General features: G+C 36.8%; 1 protein-coding gene across 1 annotated transcript; it reads left to right on the top strand.

Moving 5' to 3' along the window:
- Nucleotides 1-5,675: 5,675 nt before the first annotated feature.
- On the top strand, nt 5,676-20,344 carry WBP2NL (WBP2 N-terminal like). The gene is made up of 8 exons (XM_032221339.1): nt 5,676-5,907; nt 12,800-12,908; nt 13,962-14,097; nt 15,064-15,156; nt 15,944-16,132; nt 17,191-17,334; nt 18,082-18,158; nt 18,714-20,344. The coding sequence occupies exons 1-8, from the start codon at nt 5,849-5,851 to the stop codon at nt 18,759-18,761; spliced, it is 855 nt and encodes a 284-aa protein (XP_032077230.1). The 5' UTR covers nt 5,676-5,848; the 3' UTR covers nt 18,762-20,344.
- Nucleotides 20,345-21,306: the final 962 nt, after the last annotated feature.

Consider the following 21,306-nt stretch of genomic DNA (forward strand, 5'->3'; position numbering starts at 1 on the left):
CCATTAAGTCAAAAAAGAAAACAAAAAAGGTGGATTTGGAATCCTTCAAGATTCCAAACCTTAACAGAAGTAGTTGTTTGGACTCTCCATAAACCCTTGTGAGACCATTCTAATTGTTTATAAGAAAATGTTTGCTATAATTTTGGATTTATTTCAATAGCCATTCTAGACTGTAACATAGCTTGTGATATTGCAGTATGTGGGATCCTAACATATTATTACTTATTACTTACAGTTAGCCAAACTGTGGCTTAATATGAAATATTAACCCAAATATTTCACTGAAGCAATCACTCAAACATAAAAATGAGGTCTGTGTGTGTGTGTGAGAGAGAGAGAGAAAGGGGGGGGAGGGAGGGAGGGAGAGATCATTGAATCCTCGATACATTTTTGGTAAATCTATTGAGTGCTGCTTTATACCACAATGTATTACACATAGGAAACTTGGCTAGTCCCAAAAAGCTAAGCAGACTATGACCCTGTTGATATTTAATATATAATTACATAAATTAATATTTGAATGGGAAACTTACAGAAACTCCCATGGATGTTCTTTTTTCCTGGATACCCTGGGAGAAGGCAAAGGCAAACGACTTCTGAATTATTGCCTAGAAAACAACTTGGATATGTCTGTGTAATCATCAGCAGTGGAGACTGAAGGATTAAATTGATTAATACTTTTATTATATACTAGGAAGACTCCTAACTCCCACTTCTAGTTCCGACAGATAGTTAAAGTAGGCAATTTTTCTATTTCACATTGCCATAACACTATGAATTTATATGAATTTGCATAAATGATACTCTTCATAAGATTTGTTTTATAACAAAGGCCTAGTCAGTGAAACACATTTGCATGATAAGGAGGCAGGCCTTTCATTCATTTCTGTGCAGAATTACTTGCTTCTTTAGCTTAGTTTAACCATTGAAAGGCTAGTTTGCTTGTAGGTTATGAATATTCTGAATTAAATGTAGCTTAAGTCTTAGCTGAAATGAATATGATTGTCTGATCCTGAGCAGGTTTTTGTGAAAGGGTGATTTTCAACCTTTCCATAACATTGCAAGATATAATTGCATGATGTTCTGAAAACTATGGTCAAAGCCATGACAAATTAATGACTGCAAGAGAAAAAATGTTTTACTATAGTTATTCAGAAAATAATTTTATGAGAAGGATTGTCTTAGTATAGTATCCTTTGTCAAATAATAATAATAGAGAAATTGCATAGATATTTATTCAGAAGTAAGTCCCACTTTAGTTCAATATATTTAAGTGTGAACACTAATATATTCTAATATAATTGTGGAAATATAAAGCTATGTTATTGGAATGATACAGACTCAGAAACTTGATGTTCAATGGAAGAGGTTATCAGAGAAATCTATCCTATTGTGCTGATTCTCCTAGGCATAAAATGAGAATGACCACACAAAGCATAACATCCTTGGGCATATTGCTTCTTTATCTGCTCTTTTTTAGAACTCTTTGGCATAAGAAACCTAATTGAAGAAATTCTATTGCCCTTTAACATGCATTAGCATTATTGTGCCTACTATGGGAGAATAAACCTCAACAATGGTGCTTTAATTCATGCATATCGGCTATTTTTCTATTCACACAAATTCACCTGTGTGCCCTTTTCTTCTGTTAAGATTCAAATTGCCTCTGTCAAATATACATATTTTTAAATATATTAAAATGTTTTGGTGGCCAGTGTTCCTAAGCAACTCTTATCTGTCTTTTCTAAAGAGCTCATGTTAATACAGTACAAGTAGCCACCATTATTTACACACAGCAAATTTGTTAGGCTATTGGGATTGATGAAAAGTGACAAGTATAAAGTTGCACTGTTACTGTCTTATTCAAGAGATAACTTGAATTGTGGATTTTTCAAATCCCAGTCCCACTCTCTAACCACTGCACTGCCTTGCACTGCATGTTATAATCATAAACACATTCTTCGCAGTTTAGTTCTTGGCAATGAACGCAGCAAAATATAGAAAGCTCTGATGTTACTTTCCTGTGTAGGTATGGTATATTCCAGATGAGTTGTACAAAGAGAAAAAACTTTGATTTTCACTCTAACTTAAGCCATTTCAAGTTTTATCTTCTTAGACTGTATAAAGGAGCAATGAATTTGGGGTATGACATTATTGATAACTTGTCTTGGGGATCTCAAACTGAGTTTTAACAAGATCTATTTTTGCAGGCTAATTCTGGTTTCCTTTACTACCAAGAGTAGTAGAATATTCTTGTTTATCGTTTTATCTTTTAACAATAAAATTAGCTCTAAAATTCCATCCTGATTCTGAATTGTGTAGGCCCATTTATTTTTAAAGTATTTCTCATCTACATTATAGCTAGACTAACTTTGCTGAGAAAAGCCAAAGATCTGCCTGCTCCCAACACAGATCTTTGCATTTTAGAGCCAGTTGTGGGAGCATCAGGTATTCATGGCCATCTGCTGTAGCCCATGTATGCACTATTACAAAATTGCCTTTTTTCAGTTTCACTTCCCCAATTCAAATACCTACTAAGACATCAAAACTACAGAAATAGCTCTTACTTGAGTATCACCAGACCACTGTCACAAATATATTAGAAAATAAAATGCCTCAAAGCAATATAGTGGTTTCCCCCTTTTTTATGTTACATATGGGTCTGTATTGTATAAATCAAGCCATAAAGAGAATACAGGTATAGAGAAAGAAAATATCCTATTATAATCTCTGAAAACCTTCCATTGTCATTGTGGATACCAAAATCTAATTAAAACATTTTGATAATGTAGACTGTCTTAGAAGCTAACTTGTGGAGAATTAGTATATTATACTAGGACTGGGGTGGGTGGGGGTTGTTTGTATTAAAAAAACCAATTACGGGATTGAATAATGCCTAGTCTTTTGATATATTTAGCTCATTAAAGTATCACAATGAAATTTTCTTGTTACTGATCCAACCTTGTTGAAAAAAGTACATACCACAATGATGTAAATATTGCTAAATTTAATTTTTGTGTTCCATTGTCTGATTAAAATATGTAATTTGAGTGATTTATTAGTAGCTTGCTCTACCGGTTTGAGGTCTATCCCTTAGAATCAGTAACAGTTCCATCTTGATTCAGTTTCAGCTTATTATCTCATATCCTGTCCTTTATAAGCTGGAGACACGCAGAAGCCTGGAGGAATCCAATGCTGACTTTGCAGAAAAGGGACTTATCATTAGGTATTGTCAACATATCTGTATCTAGTCTAAATCTGCCAAAAAGCATCCCAAGTGGCTTCATATAAATGTTGAATACTGCATGAACACTTTTACATTTAGTTTTGTATGTTACTTATATACCAATTTTAACATTTACATTATATAGGTTTTCAAGAACAATTTTAAGTGCTGTTTTATTGAATAAGTCCTATGTAGTTTGACTTCTAGATATCTTCATGACCACATCCTTCCAACTGAATCTGTCCACCCTGTATATTTGATCCAGGAACTAATGTTCTGAGTTACCCCACCAGAAGTGTGGGATCTGGAAATGTTTGGATGACTACTCCATCTCTATGGAATGGACATTCCAGACATTGCCAATCTTGCTACGATTGAGAAAACAGTGACAACTCTTTTATTTTGTAGAGAGAATAAGAGAGAATAAGAGAGTGTATAAATGATGTGTAAATAAATGTTACAGGTAATCTTCTACCTGCAACCATTCATTTTGTTACAATGGCACTAAAAAAATGATAATTTTTCACATTAATGACTGCTGCAGCATCCCCGTGGTTATTTGATCAAAAATTAGATGCTTGGCAACTGGTTTGTATTTATGATGTTTGCAGTGTCCTAGGGTCTATGCTCTTTGTGACCTTCTGACAAGGAAAGTCAATGGGGAAACTAGATTCACTTAACAACCATGTTACTAACTTAGCAATTACAGTAATACACTTAATTACTATAGCAACAAAGGTCATAAAATGGGTCAAAACTCACTTTACAGCTATCTCACTTAGCAACAAAATAGGTTGGATTCAATTGTGGTTGTAAGTCAAGGACAACCTAAAATACATTAACTGGAATACAAATTAATTTTAACTATGATTATAGAATGAACCTATGTTTGGTGAGTTCATATTAATTCCAAATAGAAATGTTAAGGTTTTGCAGAAATATAAGAAACAGCAATATAGGTATTACAGTACTTCTATCACACAGTTTTGGATAAACTTATGCCACAGAAATATGTAGAACAGAAACCTATAATCATTCACTCTAGGAACAGTCCAAAACGCAGAACCAAAACTAGGCAATTCTCAAAAGACAGGGAAATTTTACTGGAAACTGACTGCTGTTAAAACCTGTGCAATATCAAAGGGCTAAGATTAGAATTGTATACCCTAATCTTGGTATTCTTGGTATTTTCAGACTAGGTGTTAATTTGAGGAAAAAGTAAGCATAAGTGAAGCATATTTTAAAATTTGAATATCACTGTGCATCTGTTTTAAGGATTACATATGTAAAAATAAAGCAAACAGGAAAAAAATTGCCCCTCAGTATCTAATACAGCAGGCAGGTTACATAATTACATTAATTACATTACATAATTCCAAATTCTATAAACTGCAACCTGAGACAGAATTTTCTTTCCACCTTTCCCAGTATTATGAACTTCTCAAGGGGCCTGGTTTTTGCATACTAGATCTAGATGATAATTTGAGCCTTGTTATTTGGATTATGATCCACTTGTTTGTTTTCTGGCTATCCCTGCTATACTTAGAGGAGTCTTTTTCTTCAAAGACCATTTTTGCTTCCTCCAATTTAAAAGTTCACATTATCTTCTTCCAATTCAGCCTCCCTCAATATGTATTCAGTATATAAACAATGTAAGAACATACAATCTTGTCTCAATCCTATGCCAGCCTGTGGTCTGTTTTACCATATTCTGTTTGGATTATGGCTTTCCACAGTGGACTGCCAGGCACCGCCACAAATCTACAAAGTTCAAGTTCGGAGAAAAATGCAACCAAAACAGTATCTGCTTGTGCTCTTAAAGGGGCAGGATAGGAAGCAAGATGTTTTGTGATGGGAGGGAAGCCCTCACTCCAAATACATTTTTCAGCCATCTACAGATGTAGAAAGGGACTGCTGATTTCAACCAGCCTTCCATTATATAATATTTGTGCCGGTAGCTGCCTTCTAATCAAATTATTTTCCAGAGTGGTTGGAGGGAATGCGGGGAAATGTCATATTTACATAGCTAATAAACATATGACTGGTATTTAGGTTAATCCAATGGTTCCCAACCTTTTTTTGGCAGTGCCCCACCTAAGCACCTCTCAAATCCTGATTGCCCCCCCCCCATATATAATTCTTACTTTACTCAAAAAGTGAACTCTACCTACTCAAGTCGGAGGAAGCCAAAAAGGCAATTAACTTGGTTTAAACAAGGATAAATTGCCCCCATTAAAAATCAAATTGCCCCAGGTTGGGAACCACTGGGTTAATCCCAAGAAAGGTACTACCTAGCTATGGACGTTTTTTTTCATCCATCAAGGCTAATTGCATTGCTTATGTGCTCAACTGATCTTCCTTCTCCTCCTTCCAGAATCAATTATTTAGCCGATTACAAAGTAGGGCCGTAGTAAGCACCAGGGCGCCTTTTGCAGTCTTCCCAAGTGACCAGGAGGCGTCCGCGGGACAGGCTCCCTCACAGCCGACCGGGCGCCACGCCTCCACTCCACCGAGAGGCAGGCCTGCGCGCCGAGAGATCACGGCCGCTACGGGGCGGCTCTGCCGTATTTGGCAAGGGACGAAAGAGACGAACCGCCTCGGTCGGTGCCATTGGCCGGGAACATGGCGCTGAACAGGAACCACTTGCCCGGTGGCGGGGTTGTCCCGCCCCACGGGGAAAGGTAACCGGAGACCAAGATGGACTTGGCTGGCAAGGGGCGGCAGGGGGAAGAGTTGGGGTGGGGGGTTCTTGGGTATCCTCGGGGATCGCGAAACACAGGCAGAGCGTTTCTACCTGCACGGTGTGACGAACGCCTCTAAGCCCAGCCACCTTTCCCCCTGGGGAGCCGCCTGGTTTCCTCGGCCTCGAGGGGGGCGCCTGGGCTCGAGAGTTTTTCCCATCACCCGCAGGAGGATTGTGACTTCTGCCCAAGAGGCCGTAGAAGTGTTAACCTTTCGCCGCCCCCGCCCCCCTTCTCTACAGTCTTGCCATCCCCGGGACTCGGGTGGGGGGGAGGGCGGTGATAGTAATAGCTTGTTTTGTTCTGTTCTGTTTCGACAGTCTACGCGGCCTTTAGCTCCACTTCCGGCCCGTGCGTACAGTAGTCTGGTTGTTTTATGACGTGAGCCGTAGTTATGACACACATTTTCCTTCCCAGGTTAGGCTTCATTAAGGTCGAAATTTAATCCCGCCTTCCTCCGCTTAGGTTAGGAATAATGAGTGTATCCGGAGAACAATTTTCGTGGAGGGTAGAGAGTTAAGGAGGCTGCATTACTGAGTACAAGTTCTCTTTCCATCACAGCCTAGAGAAGTACAAACTGATAGGGAAAAGGAAATAAAGTGTGGCCCGAGATAAATTTCTGTGTTACTTTTCCCGCAGGCTCATTACCTAAAAGGAAACATGACTGCAGTAATTGGCTTCACATGAAAACATTAATAATTTATTTGTTAAGATAGTACTGCTCAACTAATACTTTGACGAGACGAATAATTTGACTGTCATAATTATTAAACAAATGAGGGCAAATAATTTACATGTTTGCCTCATCATTCTTCCTTTTGGTTTACTTTGAAATAAGACAAGCAATTATTGAAGAAAGCAGCACAAAAAGATAGTACGGCAGAGCTGCAATACTGTCAGTGGGTCTGAAAGTAAAGCAGGTATGAGTTAAACCAGAATCATGTGATTTCTACATGATCACTGGAATGCTAAATTAAAAAGCTTGGACTTGTCAATATTCTTGAGCAGTCACTATCTTTTTTTAAAAAAATCCTAAGTAAAAAAATGTTTGGTTTTTTGATGAAGATATTCAGAATTTGGGTATCTTTCCCAATTTATATATTGCATTTTCTGAGGATTTTAAAAGGCAGCTTTTTGGACATCATGTAGTGGTAGTCTAATAGAGTTAAGTGCGTGAGTTGCTATCACTAGTGTTTCCAATTCTATGTAGGGCTGAGTAGGCACTACTAGACACATCATGCAAACTAGGGTAAAGGCTCCTTTAGCCATGGCCTCCACCTGTCCCTCCAGCTGTAAGCCATGAAGCCTGGAAGAACTCCAAGTTGTAGAACTTTTGTTTAAGAGGAATGCTATTCTGTCTAGAGTTAAAACCAGAACAGAATAGTACCCCTTTCCTGTTGAACTTCACTCTATTCTATGTTATCCAGACTAATAGCCTTCAGAGTCAGGAACTTCAGGTCGGTCCTGCCCAAGATGAAAATGTATAACTAGGGATCAGCTCATCAGCATACTGATGATACTTTTCTCCAAAGAGATAGATATCTTCTTTTAGCAGTTTCATGTTAGGGAGAGAAGACCAAACCCCAAGATATCGCACAAAGGACCACCCATTGGGCCAACCTGACCCATCATCACCACTGGAATTACTTTGTAAGGAGCAGAACTATTGTAAAACAGTGCCCTCAACTCCAAACTGGGCAGGTGGTCCAGAAGAATACTGTGATTAACATTATATTGAATGTTGCTGAATGGTCCACGTGGCATCTGTTCTCTCCATTCAGGTCCCTTCATAGGTTATTCACCAAACATGAAAACTGTTTCCATCTAGTGCTTTTTCTAGATTTCTGACCGAAAGGGTGTCAGGTTATGCATTTTTACTAGATGCTCTGACACCCACTTTCTTCCCCAAAAGAAAGCCTCTCAAGAGTCACTTGGTTGAGTTGGATGGCTATAGAAATTGAATAAATAAATAAATAAATATTTCATCAAGAAGAGGAGCTTGGTGACAACAATAGTTATCCACTATCATTGGGACCAGGGAATGAGGACGGAGCATCACTTATTCCCCAAATGAGACACTTACTGCTATCTGGATTCATCAGCCACAAATAATAGTAAAAGACATTGATCCAATTACCACTTTACACCTACTGTGACGAATCAAAAGTTATATGACTATGAATGACTTCATTTGCAAAATGTAGTGCAGAAAGACTGATTACAAGTCTTCCTGCCCACCTTTGCTCAAAACTGAACACGCTACCTATACAATGCTACTGGGCTGTAATTTATCAACAGCAAGGCCAAAGAAAGTCTGATATTATGCCAGTCTTGTTTTCATTTAATAGATCTGAACAAATATCCTTACCTATTTTCAGTGAGATTCACTGTTAATCTTCCCCCAATGGTGCTCCAGATACCATTTCTGATGTTTACATCTAGAGGTCTTCAATAAACCAGAGTCCCCTGGTTTGGATGACAGAGGCTGCTTATAAGCAATTATATCAAGTAATTTATCATAATTCATCAGAATAAAAAAAGAAAGAAAATCTGTTCACACACTCTTCCTTAATATTCATAAATATTTGACACATTTAGTGGGGTGCTGGGAGAATAATGGCTTGCCTTATCAGCTATTGAAATGAGAATAGATAGTTGTGTTTCATTATAATAAGATTATATGCAAGTCTGCTTGGTGCTCAACAAGCCTTGCTCTGAAATAACTGCAGAAGATTAAAGCTATAAGTTTTCAAACTAATCCAGTGCTTGTTGAAACATAACAAATCAGTCACAATTGGTTGAATTCATTCCACATTTTGGCTGACTTTGGTGGCTAGATCTAGTTATCATAGAAATAACCATAGCGTTTTATGCACAGAGAAGGAAAACTCACCTCCTCACAGTCAAAATAGTTTGGACCATCTCCTAATAGTTAACTATTCACAAAGATGAGATAAAATCAAGAATGGAGAGTTGGCAGAACAAAGCATTGCATGGCCAATTTCTGGAAAAAATAAAAGATAAAGTGGACAGTGAAAAAACTTGGTTATGGTTAACAGCAGGTACACTAAAGAAAGAAACAGAGTCACTAATCCTGGCTGCACAAGAACAAGCTATCTGCACAAATGCAATTAAGGCCAAAATCGAAAAATCTTCTGATGATGCCAAATGCAGACTTTGCAAAGAAGCTGATGAAACTGTTGATCACATACTCAGCTGCTGTAAAAAAATCGTAGAGACTGATTATAAATTGCGTCACAATTCAGTAGCACAAATGATCCATTGGAATTTGTGCAAAAATTATAATATTAAAATAACAACAAACTGATGGGAACATAAGCCTGAAAAAGTCACCGAAAATCAGATGGTCAAGATCTTATGGAATTTTCGTATACAGACGGACAAAATACTGGCGCATAATACACCAGACATCACACTGGTTGAGAAAAATAAGTTTACAATCATAGACATCGCAATACCAGGTGACAGCAGGGTCGACGAGAAGGAATATGAAAAAATTGTGAAATACTGGCCGCTGTGATACAGTTGTATAATAATAATAATAATAATAATAATAATAATAATAATAATAATAGTAGTAGTAGTAGTAACCAATGCCAAATCCGGCGAAACAACTGGCCGCTATGATACAATTCTGTTGTTGCAATAATAATAATAATAATAATAATAATAATAATAATGCCATAGCAGGGTAGCTGAGAAGGAACATGAAAAAATTGCAAAATACCAGGACTTAAAAATTGAAATTCAACGACTATGGCACAAACCAGCAGTGGTAATTCCAGTGGTAATTGGCACACTGGGTGCTATTCCAAAAGCACTAGAATTACATTTAAAACAGTTAAAAATTGACAAAATCACCATCAGTCAAATGCAAAAGGCCGCACTGCTTGGATCTGCAGGCATATTACGAAAATACGTTACAACGTCCTAGGTCCCTGGGTGGGGCCCGACTAGTAACCAATGCCAAATCCGGCGAAACAACTGGCCGCTGTGATACAATTGTAAAATAATAATAATAATAATAATTGTTGTTGTTATTATTATTATTATTAGGCACGAATCATCCAATATAAACAAAATCAGCAATTTCGATCAGACCAACGGCGTTTTTATCAAAGTCTTAATGTGAATGGTGACACCAAAAGTGAAAAACCAGAAAAACAGGCCACAGTTGAATTCTGGAAAGAATTGTGGGAAAATGCAAAGGACTACAACAAGACAGCAAAGTGGATACATGACTTTGAGAAAAGCATTGGCAACAAACAAATGCAAGTATTAGAAATAACAACTGAGATGGTCAAAAATCGAGTTAAAAAGGTAAAGAATTGGACATCACCTGGAAAGGACCAATTACATGGTTTCTGGCTCAAATATCTGACCAGTTTACATGCAATATTGGCCAGGCAACTGAATGAAATTTTACAAAAGGGCCAAATTGATGAATGGTTGACAACTGGAAAAACATACTTGATTCAGAAAGATGCAACTAAAGGAACCACACCTGAAAACTACAGACCAATAACATGCTTGCCAACAACCTTCAAATTACTCACAGGCATTATTGCAGATAACATGATGGATTATTTGGAAACAAACAACATCTTGCCAGTAGAGCAAAAAGGCAACAAAAGAAGGAGCAGGGGCACAAAAGATCAGCTTCTAATTGATAAAATGATATTAGAAAATTGTAAGAACAGAAAAACGAACTTGAATATGGTCTGGATTGATTACAAAAAGGCATTTGACTCACTGCCACATAGTTGGATCATAAAATGCTTAGAAACAACTGGCATTAGCAAAAATATTACATCCTTTACTGAAAAGGCTATGAAACAATGGAGAACTGAGTTGGCAGTAGGGAATGAGATCTACGGAATGGTTAATATCAAGCGAGGAATTTTCCAGGGTGATTCACTTTCACCTCTTCTCTTCATCATCGCAATGATCCCACTATCAGTAATCTTAAAAAAAATGAAATTAGGCTACCAAACAGCCAAAGAAGCTGAAAAAATTTCGCATTTACTATATATGGATGATTTGAAACTCTATGGAAAGTCAGAAATAGAAATCCAATCATTGACAAACACAGTCCGAGTATTCAGCACCGATATTTCAATGCAGTTTGGCATGGAAAAATGCGCCACTGTATCCATAAAAAGGGGCAAAATCACTGCATGGAGGGAATTGAAATGCCCAATGGCCAATTAATTAAATGCAAAAAAAATGAAGCCTACAAATACTTAGGCATTCTGCAGTTGGATAACATCAAGCATGGAGAAGTAAAAACTATTGTCAGGCGAGAGTACATCAACAGAGTTAGGAAAATTTTGAAATCTAAATTGAATGGTGGAAATACAATCAAGGCCATAAATACCTGGGCAATACCAGTTATAAGATACACAGCTGGTATAGTTAACTGGACACAAGCTGATTTGGACCTTTTGGACCGAAAAACCAGGAAACTAATGACAATGCACTACAGTTTACATCCACGTGGTGATACTGATAGATTATATCTGCCCCGAAAATCAGGTGGCAGAGGATTATTACAAGTGAAGCAAACAGTTGAAGAAGAAAAACATGCACTGGCTGATTATTTAAAAGAAAGTCAAGAACATCTATTAATCGAAGTAAAGTACAAAAATCTACTGAAGGCCCAACAGACGAAACAAGAATACAGAAAAGATGTGATAAAATCAAGAATGGAGAGTTGGCAGAACAAAGCACTGCATGGCCAATTTCTGGAAAAAATAAAAGATAAAGTGGACAGTGAAAAAACTTGGTTATGGTTAACAACAGGTTCATTAAAGAAAGAAACAGAGTCACTAATCCTGGCTGCGCAAGAACAAGCTATCCGCACAAATGCCATTAAGGCCAAAATCGAAAAATCCTCTGATGATGCCAAATGCAGACTTTGCAAAGAAGCTGATGAAACTGTTGATCACATACTCAGCTGCTGTAAAAAAATCGCGCAGACTGATTATAAATTGCGTCACAATTCAGTAGCACAAATGATCCATTGGAATTTGTGCAAAAATTATAATATTAAAACAGCAACAAACTGGTGGGAACATCAGCCTGAAAAAGTCACCGAAAATCAGATGGTCAAGATCTTGTGGGATTTCCGTATACAAACCGACAAAATACTGGCGCATAATACACCAGACATCACACTGGTTGAGAAAAATAAGGTCACAATCATAGACATCGCAATACCAGGTGATAGCAGGGTCGCCGAGAAGGAACATGAAAAAATCACAAGATACCAGGACTTAAAAATCGAAATTCAACGACTATGGCACAAACCAGCAGTGATAATTCCAGTGGTAATTGGCACACTGGGTGCTATTCCAAAAGCACTGGAATTACATTTAAAACAGTTAAAAATTGACAAAATCACCATCAGTCAAATGCAAAAAGCTGCACTGCTTGGATCTGCACGCATATTACGAAAATACGTTACGACGTCCTAGGCCCCTGGGTGGGGCCCGACTAGTAACCAATGCCAAATCCGGCGAAACAACTGGCCGCTGTGATACAATTGTATAATAATAATAATAATAATAATAATAATAATAATAATAATAATAATAATAGACATTGGTGTTATCTATTCTGGGGATCATAGAATACTATACTTTCACTAGTGGTGTTATTTGTACAGAGGTTTATACAAAGATGAACTGAGGTACATTTTCTGGACTGAGATAAGTAAATACTTTTTACTAAGTCGATTCTTCATCTGTATTGTCATTTTTAATAAACCTTATTAAAGAAACTAATACATCTATATTGTATCTCCTTGAAGTATTCTCAAGCACTGTAAAGATGTGGAGCTGACATTCTCTGAGATAACTGGCAGTCCAGAAATGTTCAAAGGCACTAAGAAAGGAATGGTTTTTCTGACTCCTTATCGGGTAAGTTCTGAGTGAAATCCAACTGTCCTAAGTAAAACAACGAAGTGGAAAATTTCTTCAGTTAAACTTCTAAAACAATATTCAGTTTCTGAAATGACATTTTAGCAATACATAAAGTAATACAGATTTTCTCAAAATCCTTCTCAATTTGATGCTTTTACTAGACTGGAAGTTAGCTGTGGCATCAGAAGTGAAGCCAGTGGTTAGCTTTTTTTTCTTTCCTGATTTGGGTGTCTCATAGTTTAGAGAGTTATCTAAAACAAGTCATGCTTTAGTCATTTACATGCTCTGATCAAAATCCAAATTGAACTGCTTAATGCCTTCCATGTGGAAGTCTTTAAAAGACTTGAAGTCACTAAAATAGTTATAGTGATTTAGCTTTTGAAGCCAGTAACACTGTTATAATATTATTTGCATTAACAATTCATTTTCAGAAAATTTAGTGTTTTAAATATTTGAGAGTATATTATTCAAAAGATTGACTCCACTCATCTTGTGTGGATTTTAAGAATGGCCTATGAAGTTTTGATTGCAGGCCTGCTGTCAGGATCAATTAGGTTGACAAACACTACAGATGAGTTCTGCATAGCGTAGAATCCTTCTGTCTCTGGAACTACCTCCAGCTCAGAAAGAAAAATAAATACAGCTCTATTTTAAAAATAATATTTAAAATGTTTGCTTTTGTGTATAGATTAAAAGGATTGTGTTTTGGCTTTAAATATTTTGTATATTATCTTTTTCTTTTGGTTGGTCCATACACAGTTATTGAGTTCTTTAATGAAGGCCTAAACAAGCCAAGAATCAAAAGTTACAAGACGTAAAGCTAAACCATGCTGAACAGCCTTCTAAAAATATCTATCTTGATTGATTGTATTTAAGAAAAGTGTTTTAGGATGGGTTAGCTTTGGGATGAGAAAATATAGTCCAATTTTAAAACTTAAGTTGATGATTTGATATGGATGTAAATTGCAATTATATGTTACAAGGTTTCATTTCAGTGTGGCTTTCTTGTGCTTTTTTTTTTTAAAGTGAAGGCATAAATTTGTTTTGCAGGTTATTTTTGTGTCAAAAAACAAAGACCCAATGATGTCTTTCATGATGCCATTCCACTTGGTGAAGGGATGCTCTATAGAACAACCTGTCTTTTCTGCCAATTATATCAAAGGAGTAATACAGGCAGAACCAGGAGGTATGTGTTATCCATCAGAGAGGATTTTTTTAAAAAAATTACGCTCTTGGAGTAATCATATGTGAAATCAAACATAAAGGTTTTGGTTTAAATTTCTTTTGTAGCTGAGAACTATACATTCACCAAAATGTGTAGCGATGTTTCTTTGTACACATATACCAATAATGAAGGTTTTTGGTAGCTATTAAGTTTACCATCCTTCATTGAATACTTATGAGAAACTTCACAATTCACTCTAACTTGATTTGGAAGAAAAAGTAAAATTGGATTTTATTTTGAAAACTTATTTTAAAGACAATTCTTTCAAATCAGATTCATATTTATTTGCAAATTTTTGCTTGCATATGGAAATAGAAAATTCTGCTTTCCTGATATAGAGTCTGGCTAAATTTCACAGCCCCTGATTAAATTCAGTGAAAACATTTGATTAGAGTTTGGAAGAAGTTATCAACTTCTGATCTGGTAAGAAGAAATAAACTTTTTACATATAAGTGTGTTTAGATGAAAGTGATGAATGAGCATTTTTAGCTGGTAGTTTCAAATATGTTCTCATTGAAATCTGTGCGTGATAGATGGGATATACTGTGAAGTTAGGGTTATTGGGCCATCGTCAACCCTCTCCAGAACTTTGATATAGAATGAGGTTTTGGTCCTTTTTATTTGATTTTAAAGGGTTCTTAATAACATGAGCAAGCAAATCTTACTAAGCATTTAATACACCTATTGAAAGTTGGTGGTTTATCTCTGGATTTCATGCTGAGGAACCTAGAATTGGCAAAAATGAGATGATTTCTCAAAACTGGTATAGGGAATAACCTATTATGGGAATATTTGTTAAAATTATTTCTAAATTACTTTGTAAACTGATATTGATATCAAATCATGTTCAATTTATCCCTGCTCTTGTCTTGACAACCTTTTGGGAAGCTGCCATAATTTAAGACTTTTAATGCAACTTTTTTTTAGGTGGCTGGGAAGGTCAGGCTTCATTTAAAATGAGTTTTTTCAGTGGAGGTGCTGTAGAATTCGGTCAAATGATGTTCAAGCTTGCAAGTGATGGTAAGACTTTCTTCTCATTTCTTCCCATTCCAGGCAGATAATCTAGCTGATTTCTGTTTTTTATGATAATATTTGACAGATGTACTTGCTGATAGTTCTTCAGGCATTCTTAAACCCTAATGTATGGTCAGTGCTAAATGCTGCTATTCTCACCTCCATTATATGTTTTTCATTCTTTCCAACCCAAACAGAATGTTGCAGAAAAAATTACCTAAAGAGACTTGGGCTCTTGTCTATCAGCAAAATAACTTCTCTAGACAAAATGGGCCCAGATTTGATATGGTGGAAGAAGCAAGAAAAGTAAAAACTGGATACAAAAAATGGGTTTGGATTAGGTTGGCAGCTGAGAAGAAAAACATTATGGGAAAATATTCCCCAATGGCAAATGTGCATTGGGCAGTCACTTGGAATGCTGCCTATCCCGTTCTAAGCCCCTTTTCTCCTTCAGGCACATGACCCAGAGGGAAACTGGTGCAGCCTGCCCTCTGCTTCCATGTATGCTTGCAAACACATTTTGTTACCTAGAATTAAATACAGACAGTTCCAATGACCACGGCAAGTAAACAGAACAAAGCTATATTCTGCATGCTTTCTGTAGTTTGCTTAATTTCACTATCAATTTTCACATAGAGGGCATTTCCTGCAAAAAAACAACAAGAATTGTGATGGCTAAACCAATCAGATCATTTGCTTAAATTCCCTCTTATTTTGGTTGATTTAAAACGTAATTATTTAAACACCAAGATTTCATGTGCTAAATTTGGCTTATTAAATATACTATGTTTAGCTTCTAGAGGAGTACCACCTCCGAGATTTGCCTATGGGTATGCACCACCTTTTCCTCATGTTTATGGACATCCACCAGGAAGCTACATGCCACAGGCAGCTTCTGGCGCCTACGTTTATATGCCTGCACAAATGAATGGATATGGAGTTGCCCCACAGCCTATGGGATATCCATATGCACCTCCTCCAGGTAAATTTTCAACCAACTTTATAAAATATTGTTATTCAATATTAAACTGTCTCTTTTTGTTTACCTAGGAGAGTGGTGTCAAACCCAAGGCCCAGGGGCCAAATATGGCCTGTGGAGTATTTAGATCTGGCCTGTGGGGCTGCCCTGGAAACAGTGAAGGACCAGCCAGTGAAAACGGGCTCCCAAGCTCTGTTTTTGGCTGCTATGACCTGCAACCCTCTGCCAGTGAAAACGGAGTTTGGGAGCATCGCATGTGGCACTCCCAAGCTCCGTTTTCACTGACAAAGGGTTGGAGGAGGCTGCGGCAGCCGAAAACAGAGCTTGGGAGCCCATTTTTACTGGCAGAGAGTACACGACAGATACTCCCGACAGGAGAGACTTCGGACTGGTCACACCCATCCTGGCCACGCCCACCCTGGTGCCCTGAGGTCAAACACAACCCTGATGCAGCCCTCAAAGAAAGTTTGACACCCCTGATCTAGGATAAGTTTTGGGATTCATATTCCTTTTTTTGTCTTAATTTAACCTATAAAACATTTTTTTAAAAAATTAAACATATAAATATATAAGTCTAAATATGTTGATAAAATGTACTGTAGCATTATAAAATTTACAACTATGCATGTAGATGAAATGACTTTAAAAATTATCCGGATCTGAAAAATATGAATAGCAACATTATAGAATTGCCACTAGGGAAAGGGTAATATTTAAAATGATTGAACATATTCATAGTAAATGGGATTTGCTGTAATAAAGATAGAATTAAGGTGCTATTCCACACATCCATTTCTCACAAATAATTCTATTACTGTCCTATATATTGTATATTATATTATACAGCCAAGAGAATAATTGTAGGATTTGCACAAGAGTACCGATTGCACAGTAGTCATCTCTCTATGAATGTGTAAGTTATTTGGAAAATACTTCTGGATTGGTTTTTAAAGAAGGTACAAAGTAAGAAAAAAAAATTCTGTGAACTTGCACCAACAAATATATATATATATATAATATAAACATATATGCTTGTACAAATACAGATTTTTTTTCTTTAGGCGCGTATCCACCACCTCCGGGGATGAACTCTATGTACATGGCACCTCCTCCCCCATATCCTGGCCCTTCTGGTGCTGGACCTTCAGCTCCCATTGACCCAGGGTCTACAGTTCCTAGGACCTGGACTGAACCTGGGATGCCAGGTAAGAATTTAGGATTGCTTCTGCTTAGAACTGGGTTAGTTGCATTGTGCTCCCAGGTTTTATTTTCTGGGTTTTAATTAAGTTATTTAAAGAGCAATTATTGTCATGCTGACTTATCCAAGTCGTTTTCTTTGAATTAAGTAAATGTTCTTTGAAACACCCCTCTCTTAAACATAAGTCCCCAGGCCCTTATCTTTGTACTCAAAAACTGTGCAAGATTGTGTTACTGAAATTTTGTATTAAGACTCTGGTAAGCTTAGTATTCCTTACTTTGGTTATCCACCCATCCCAACTCCCTCCTACCCAAAAGCCGAGGTCAGAAATTCTGTCTCCATCCCTTCCTATATCATCAGTGCCATTCCACTTATGGACATTTGCTACCTAAAAATTAATAAAAGGAGAGAGCCTGTGCCCTTTGCATGCAAAAATGTGACCAGATTCTGTTTTAGATATTATATATTCTATTTGATCTGCTAACTGTTGAGATATGAGAGCTAATAGATCTTGATCTCCTTCTCTGATCATTGTGGAATATTCTCTCTTTTGCCTACGCAAATATACATGGTTAATATATCTAAAAAATGATTACTATGTCTTGTCCAGAATCTTTCTTATAGAGGCTACAAATCTGTACTTTAATTTTATCTAGAAAATAAGAAGACACTAGGCAGCCTATGTGAATGTGAATAGTGTTTGCATTTGTTTTAAAAGTTCTTCCTGCCTTTTTTTCTTTTATTAATGATGTAGGTGGCAATAAAGCAGCAGAGGCAACTTCCAGTGCATATTATAACCCAGCTAATCCTCATAATGTTTACATGCCCATGGTAAGGGTTTTCTCTAGAATTGTGTATGGCAGAAGATGGGGCTGAGGGAGTAATGATTGCCCACATTTTTGTGGGTGAACTATTTTATCCAAGAAAATCGGGAGAGGAAATTCTGAGAAATGAGTAATGAGTTTGGTCATAGACTAACTCTCTGATGTGCTAACTTGGTTGGATCTGAACTAACTGGTTCTGAGTTGTAATATTTGGTACAATCACTGAGTGAGAATGGAGATCCTGGAACACAATGAGGAGCAGTTTTAGCTTTGTAGTTCTAAATTTTTTGCTGTTCTGACATTTAGTTAAATAAAATTTGCAGCTAGTTACACTGAATATAATGTTAACATTATACCAAGAGCATCTGCATTTTTGCTTTCTACTATACAAACATAGTAACACTGAGAAACTTTGAGACTACATTGAATTGTCTTACACACTGTGATCCAATATTGAATAGTTTTAAGAACGCTGAGATATTTTAATAGAGGGCAGAAAAAATCCTGAAATATTTAATAGTAATGTGCCAATTTAATTAAATGTGCCCAATTTTCATTTTAGGATCAACCACCTCCTTATGCACCACCTGAGGAAAAGAAGAACAACTAACAGGAGCCTCAGCGCCACTTTCTTGTTTCTTGACTCTGAAGATTTTGCCGTTGCTGCTGCCTCTTGTTTTTTTTTAATCTCTAGACCATCCTGTGTCAGTAGCATGCATAGTATTGGATGATGTTACACCTGCTGTTAAACTTTCAGCATGGCAATACAAGAGCAGTGACAGTAGTACTTTATATGTTTTCTGTCCTGAGGGTAGGCTCTATAGCAAAACACTTTAATGTGACACAGATATTCATGAAGGAGCATTTTGGTTTCATGCATCTTTGTATCTTTAATGCCATCAATATCTGCATGGTATTTTCACTCCTTGCAGATTAATGAATAACAGGGACTTTTCAGAGACTTCGACCTTTCCTGCAAAGTAGAAAGGAAGAAAGCTTTCCACTGATTCCTAGAAATTGATATCTAAAGAGGAAGGGATCACAAGGAGGAGATCCAAAAAGTTAACCGACTCCTTTCTTTTCAGTAACTGTTGCTGCCTTCTGGTTTGCCAAATCCAACCATGCTTTAAAATTTTCACTTTCTGCCATATTGGTTCTTTGTCCCTGCAGAACGATGCCAGGTGGAAATAGTTTTACTTTATCTACATCTGAAAAATTTCACAGCAGGTTTTTCTGCTTTCAGTTTGGCTGCAGGGTTTATGTCTCTAAAACGTCTTTATGTGTCTCTAAAACATCTTCTGCCTGATGCAAGAGTAGGGCAGTGAGTCTTACTCAAATTATCTGCCCTAGCCATACAGCAGAAAGGAAAGTGGAACTGAAGCCATTTATGTGAACTGGAACCAAAGATTGGCTTTATAACTGAGAGGATTAAAATAAAATGTAATTTAGCAAACAGTATAACACCTGATCCAGAAAAAAAACATATTGGTTATTCTAAGAACAGGACTCAATTTTTGATCAGTTCATTTCTAACTAGCAGCAGCTAATACCATACTAAATATTACATTTAAAAGGAAAATACTTTTTTCTGCTACAGAAAATGGGAATTTACACTGCTGCATGTTGGTAAAGCCAGACATAGATAACAAAGTAGTTTCTCTTTGTTTAGGCCTCTATCTAGATTTAGCTGAGCTACACCATTAGGCCAGAGATAATGAGGTGGAAAAATATTAAAACTCCAAACATGAGTAAGAAACTATATTTGATAAGAGTTCTGTAATAGTATTTTTGTCCAAGCTAGGAAGAAGCAACCAATATTCTGGGTTATGTTAAGCTGTTATTTAATAATGACTTATATGTATATTCCTCTTATATGTGTTCTTAAAAGAACTATTGTTCCACTAATGTAGTGGAGAATATAATTTGCATATAGGTCACCTCTTTTTTCTTCCTTGATGTTAGGGCTTTTACTTAACAGAGAAAAAAAACTCAAGACATACTGGGGTGTTATGGATACTCATCTATTTTCCCTTTAAATGAGTTTATTATTCAGTAAAAAGTATGAAATAAACTTTTTCTAACAAATACCTTCATTCTGAACACAAAAGCATAACTATTTTCCATAACTAAATAGTTAACTCTGTTTATATTATTTTTGAATTGCACTTTAATACAGAAATATTGAAACCTTTATATTTGTGTCTGCGTTGGTATGGATGGGTGGGGGTGGGGGTGGGGGGATATAGTTCTTTTCTTTAAAGTATGAAAAACTCTCCTTAACAAGATTTATTTGAAGAGTGTGCCTAGTAAGGTCTTCCATAAGCTTGACCTCCGATAACTTTATGACTAATTTATTTGGTAATAATTCAAAAGTAGTTTGCTCTTGCCTGCTTCAAACTTTGCTTACATACCAGTACATACAGTATATTCAAATCACATTCTGTATTACATGTCAGTGACCCAGACTAAATAAAACTTTTTAAATGAAACTTACAAAGTAGAATTACAATATAGAGCACAAAAAATAAAGCACCCAAGATTTTAAAAAATGTACAATCATGTTTGTACTATTTTGCTATCAGCAATATGTGAGTTTTATAGGCTGCAAAAATAAACTTTTCAAGTCCCAGTTAATGTTTAGAGATCAAGTTAAATAGATGCTGTGACCTAAACCTTGGCAAGAGTTAGTTTCTTGTCAAGACTAACGTACAATTTTAAACTGCCATCTCAGATATCTGTTGATGGTACTTTCCATACAAGGCCTTGTCTTGCCATGGCATTCCTGCTTCACCTTCCCAGGTCTACTGCTGCCTTAAGCATTTTCTCAGCAGTTCATCTTTGGGGGCCATCTTACTGATGTGTTCTGACCCCCTCCTCCGTTCAGTAACGAATGCCAAGACAAGCTTAACTGGAATGTACTTTAATTAGCAAAACACCAAAACCTCGGTGGCTGAGCAATCCAGCCTGCCAAGCTCACAGTACTGTCCTCCGACATTCACTCCTGCGTTGACTTCTACAAAGATGGTCATGTGCACAAATAGATTTTATAGTCTGGAGAGGAGCCTAGTGACCACCAGCTGAGTACAATCACCTCCTGTAATTGCGTAATTGTTCCTGACGCCTAGTAGCTCTTCGATGACGTGCATCCAGGAACA

The sequence above is a fragment of the Thamnophis elegans genome, chromosome 7 (genome assembly GCF_009769535.1).
Source record: "Thamnophis elegans isolate rThaEle1 chromosome 7, rThaEle1.pri, whole genome shotgun sequence".
NCBI classification, from domain to species: domain Eukaryota; kingdom Metazoa; phylum Chordata; class Lepidosauria; order Squamata; family Colubridae; genus Thamnophis; species Thamnophis elegans.

What these genes read in the sequence shown, in the direction of transcription:
- WBP2NL (XM_032221339.1), top strand. Translation starts at nt 5,849, where the DNA reads ATGGCGCTGAACAGGAACCACTTGCCCGGTGGCGGGGTTGTCCCGCCC. An exon ending in AATACAGGCAGAACCAGGAG is followed by an intron (nt 14,098 to 15,063) that starts GTATGTGTTATC and finishes ACTTTTTTTTAG; the next exon opens with GTGGCTGGGAAGGTCAGGCT. An exon ending in ATAATGTTTACATGCCCATG is followed by an intron (nt 18,159 to 18,713) that starts GTAAGGGTTTTC and finishes TTTTCATTTTAG; the next exon opens with GATCAACCACCTCCTTATGC.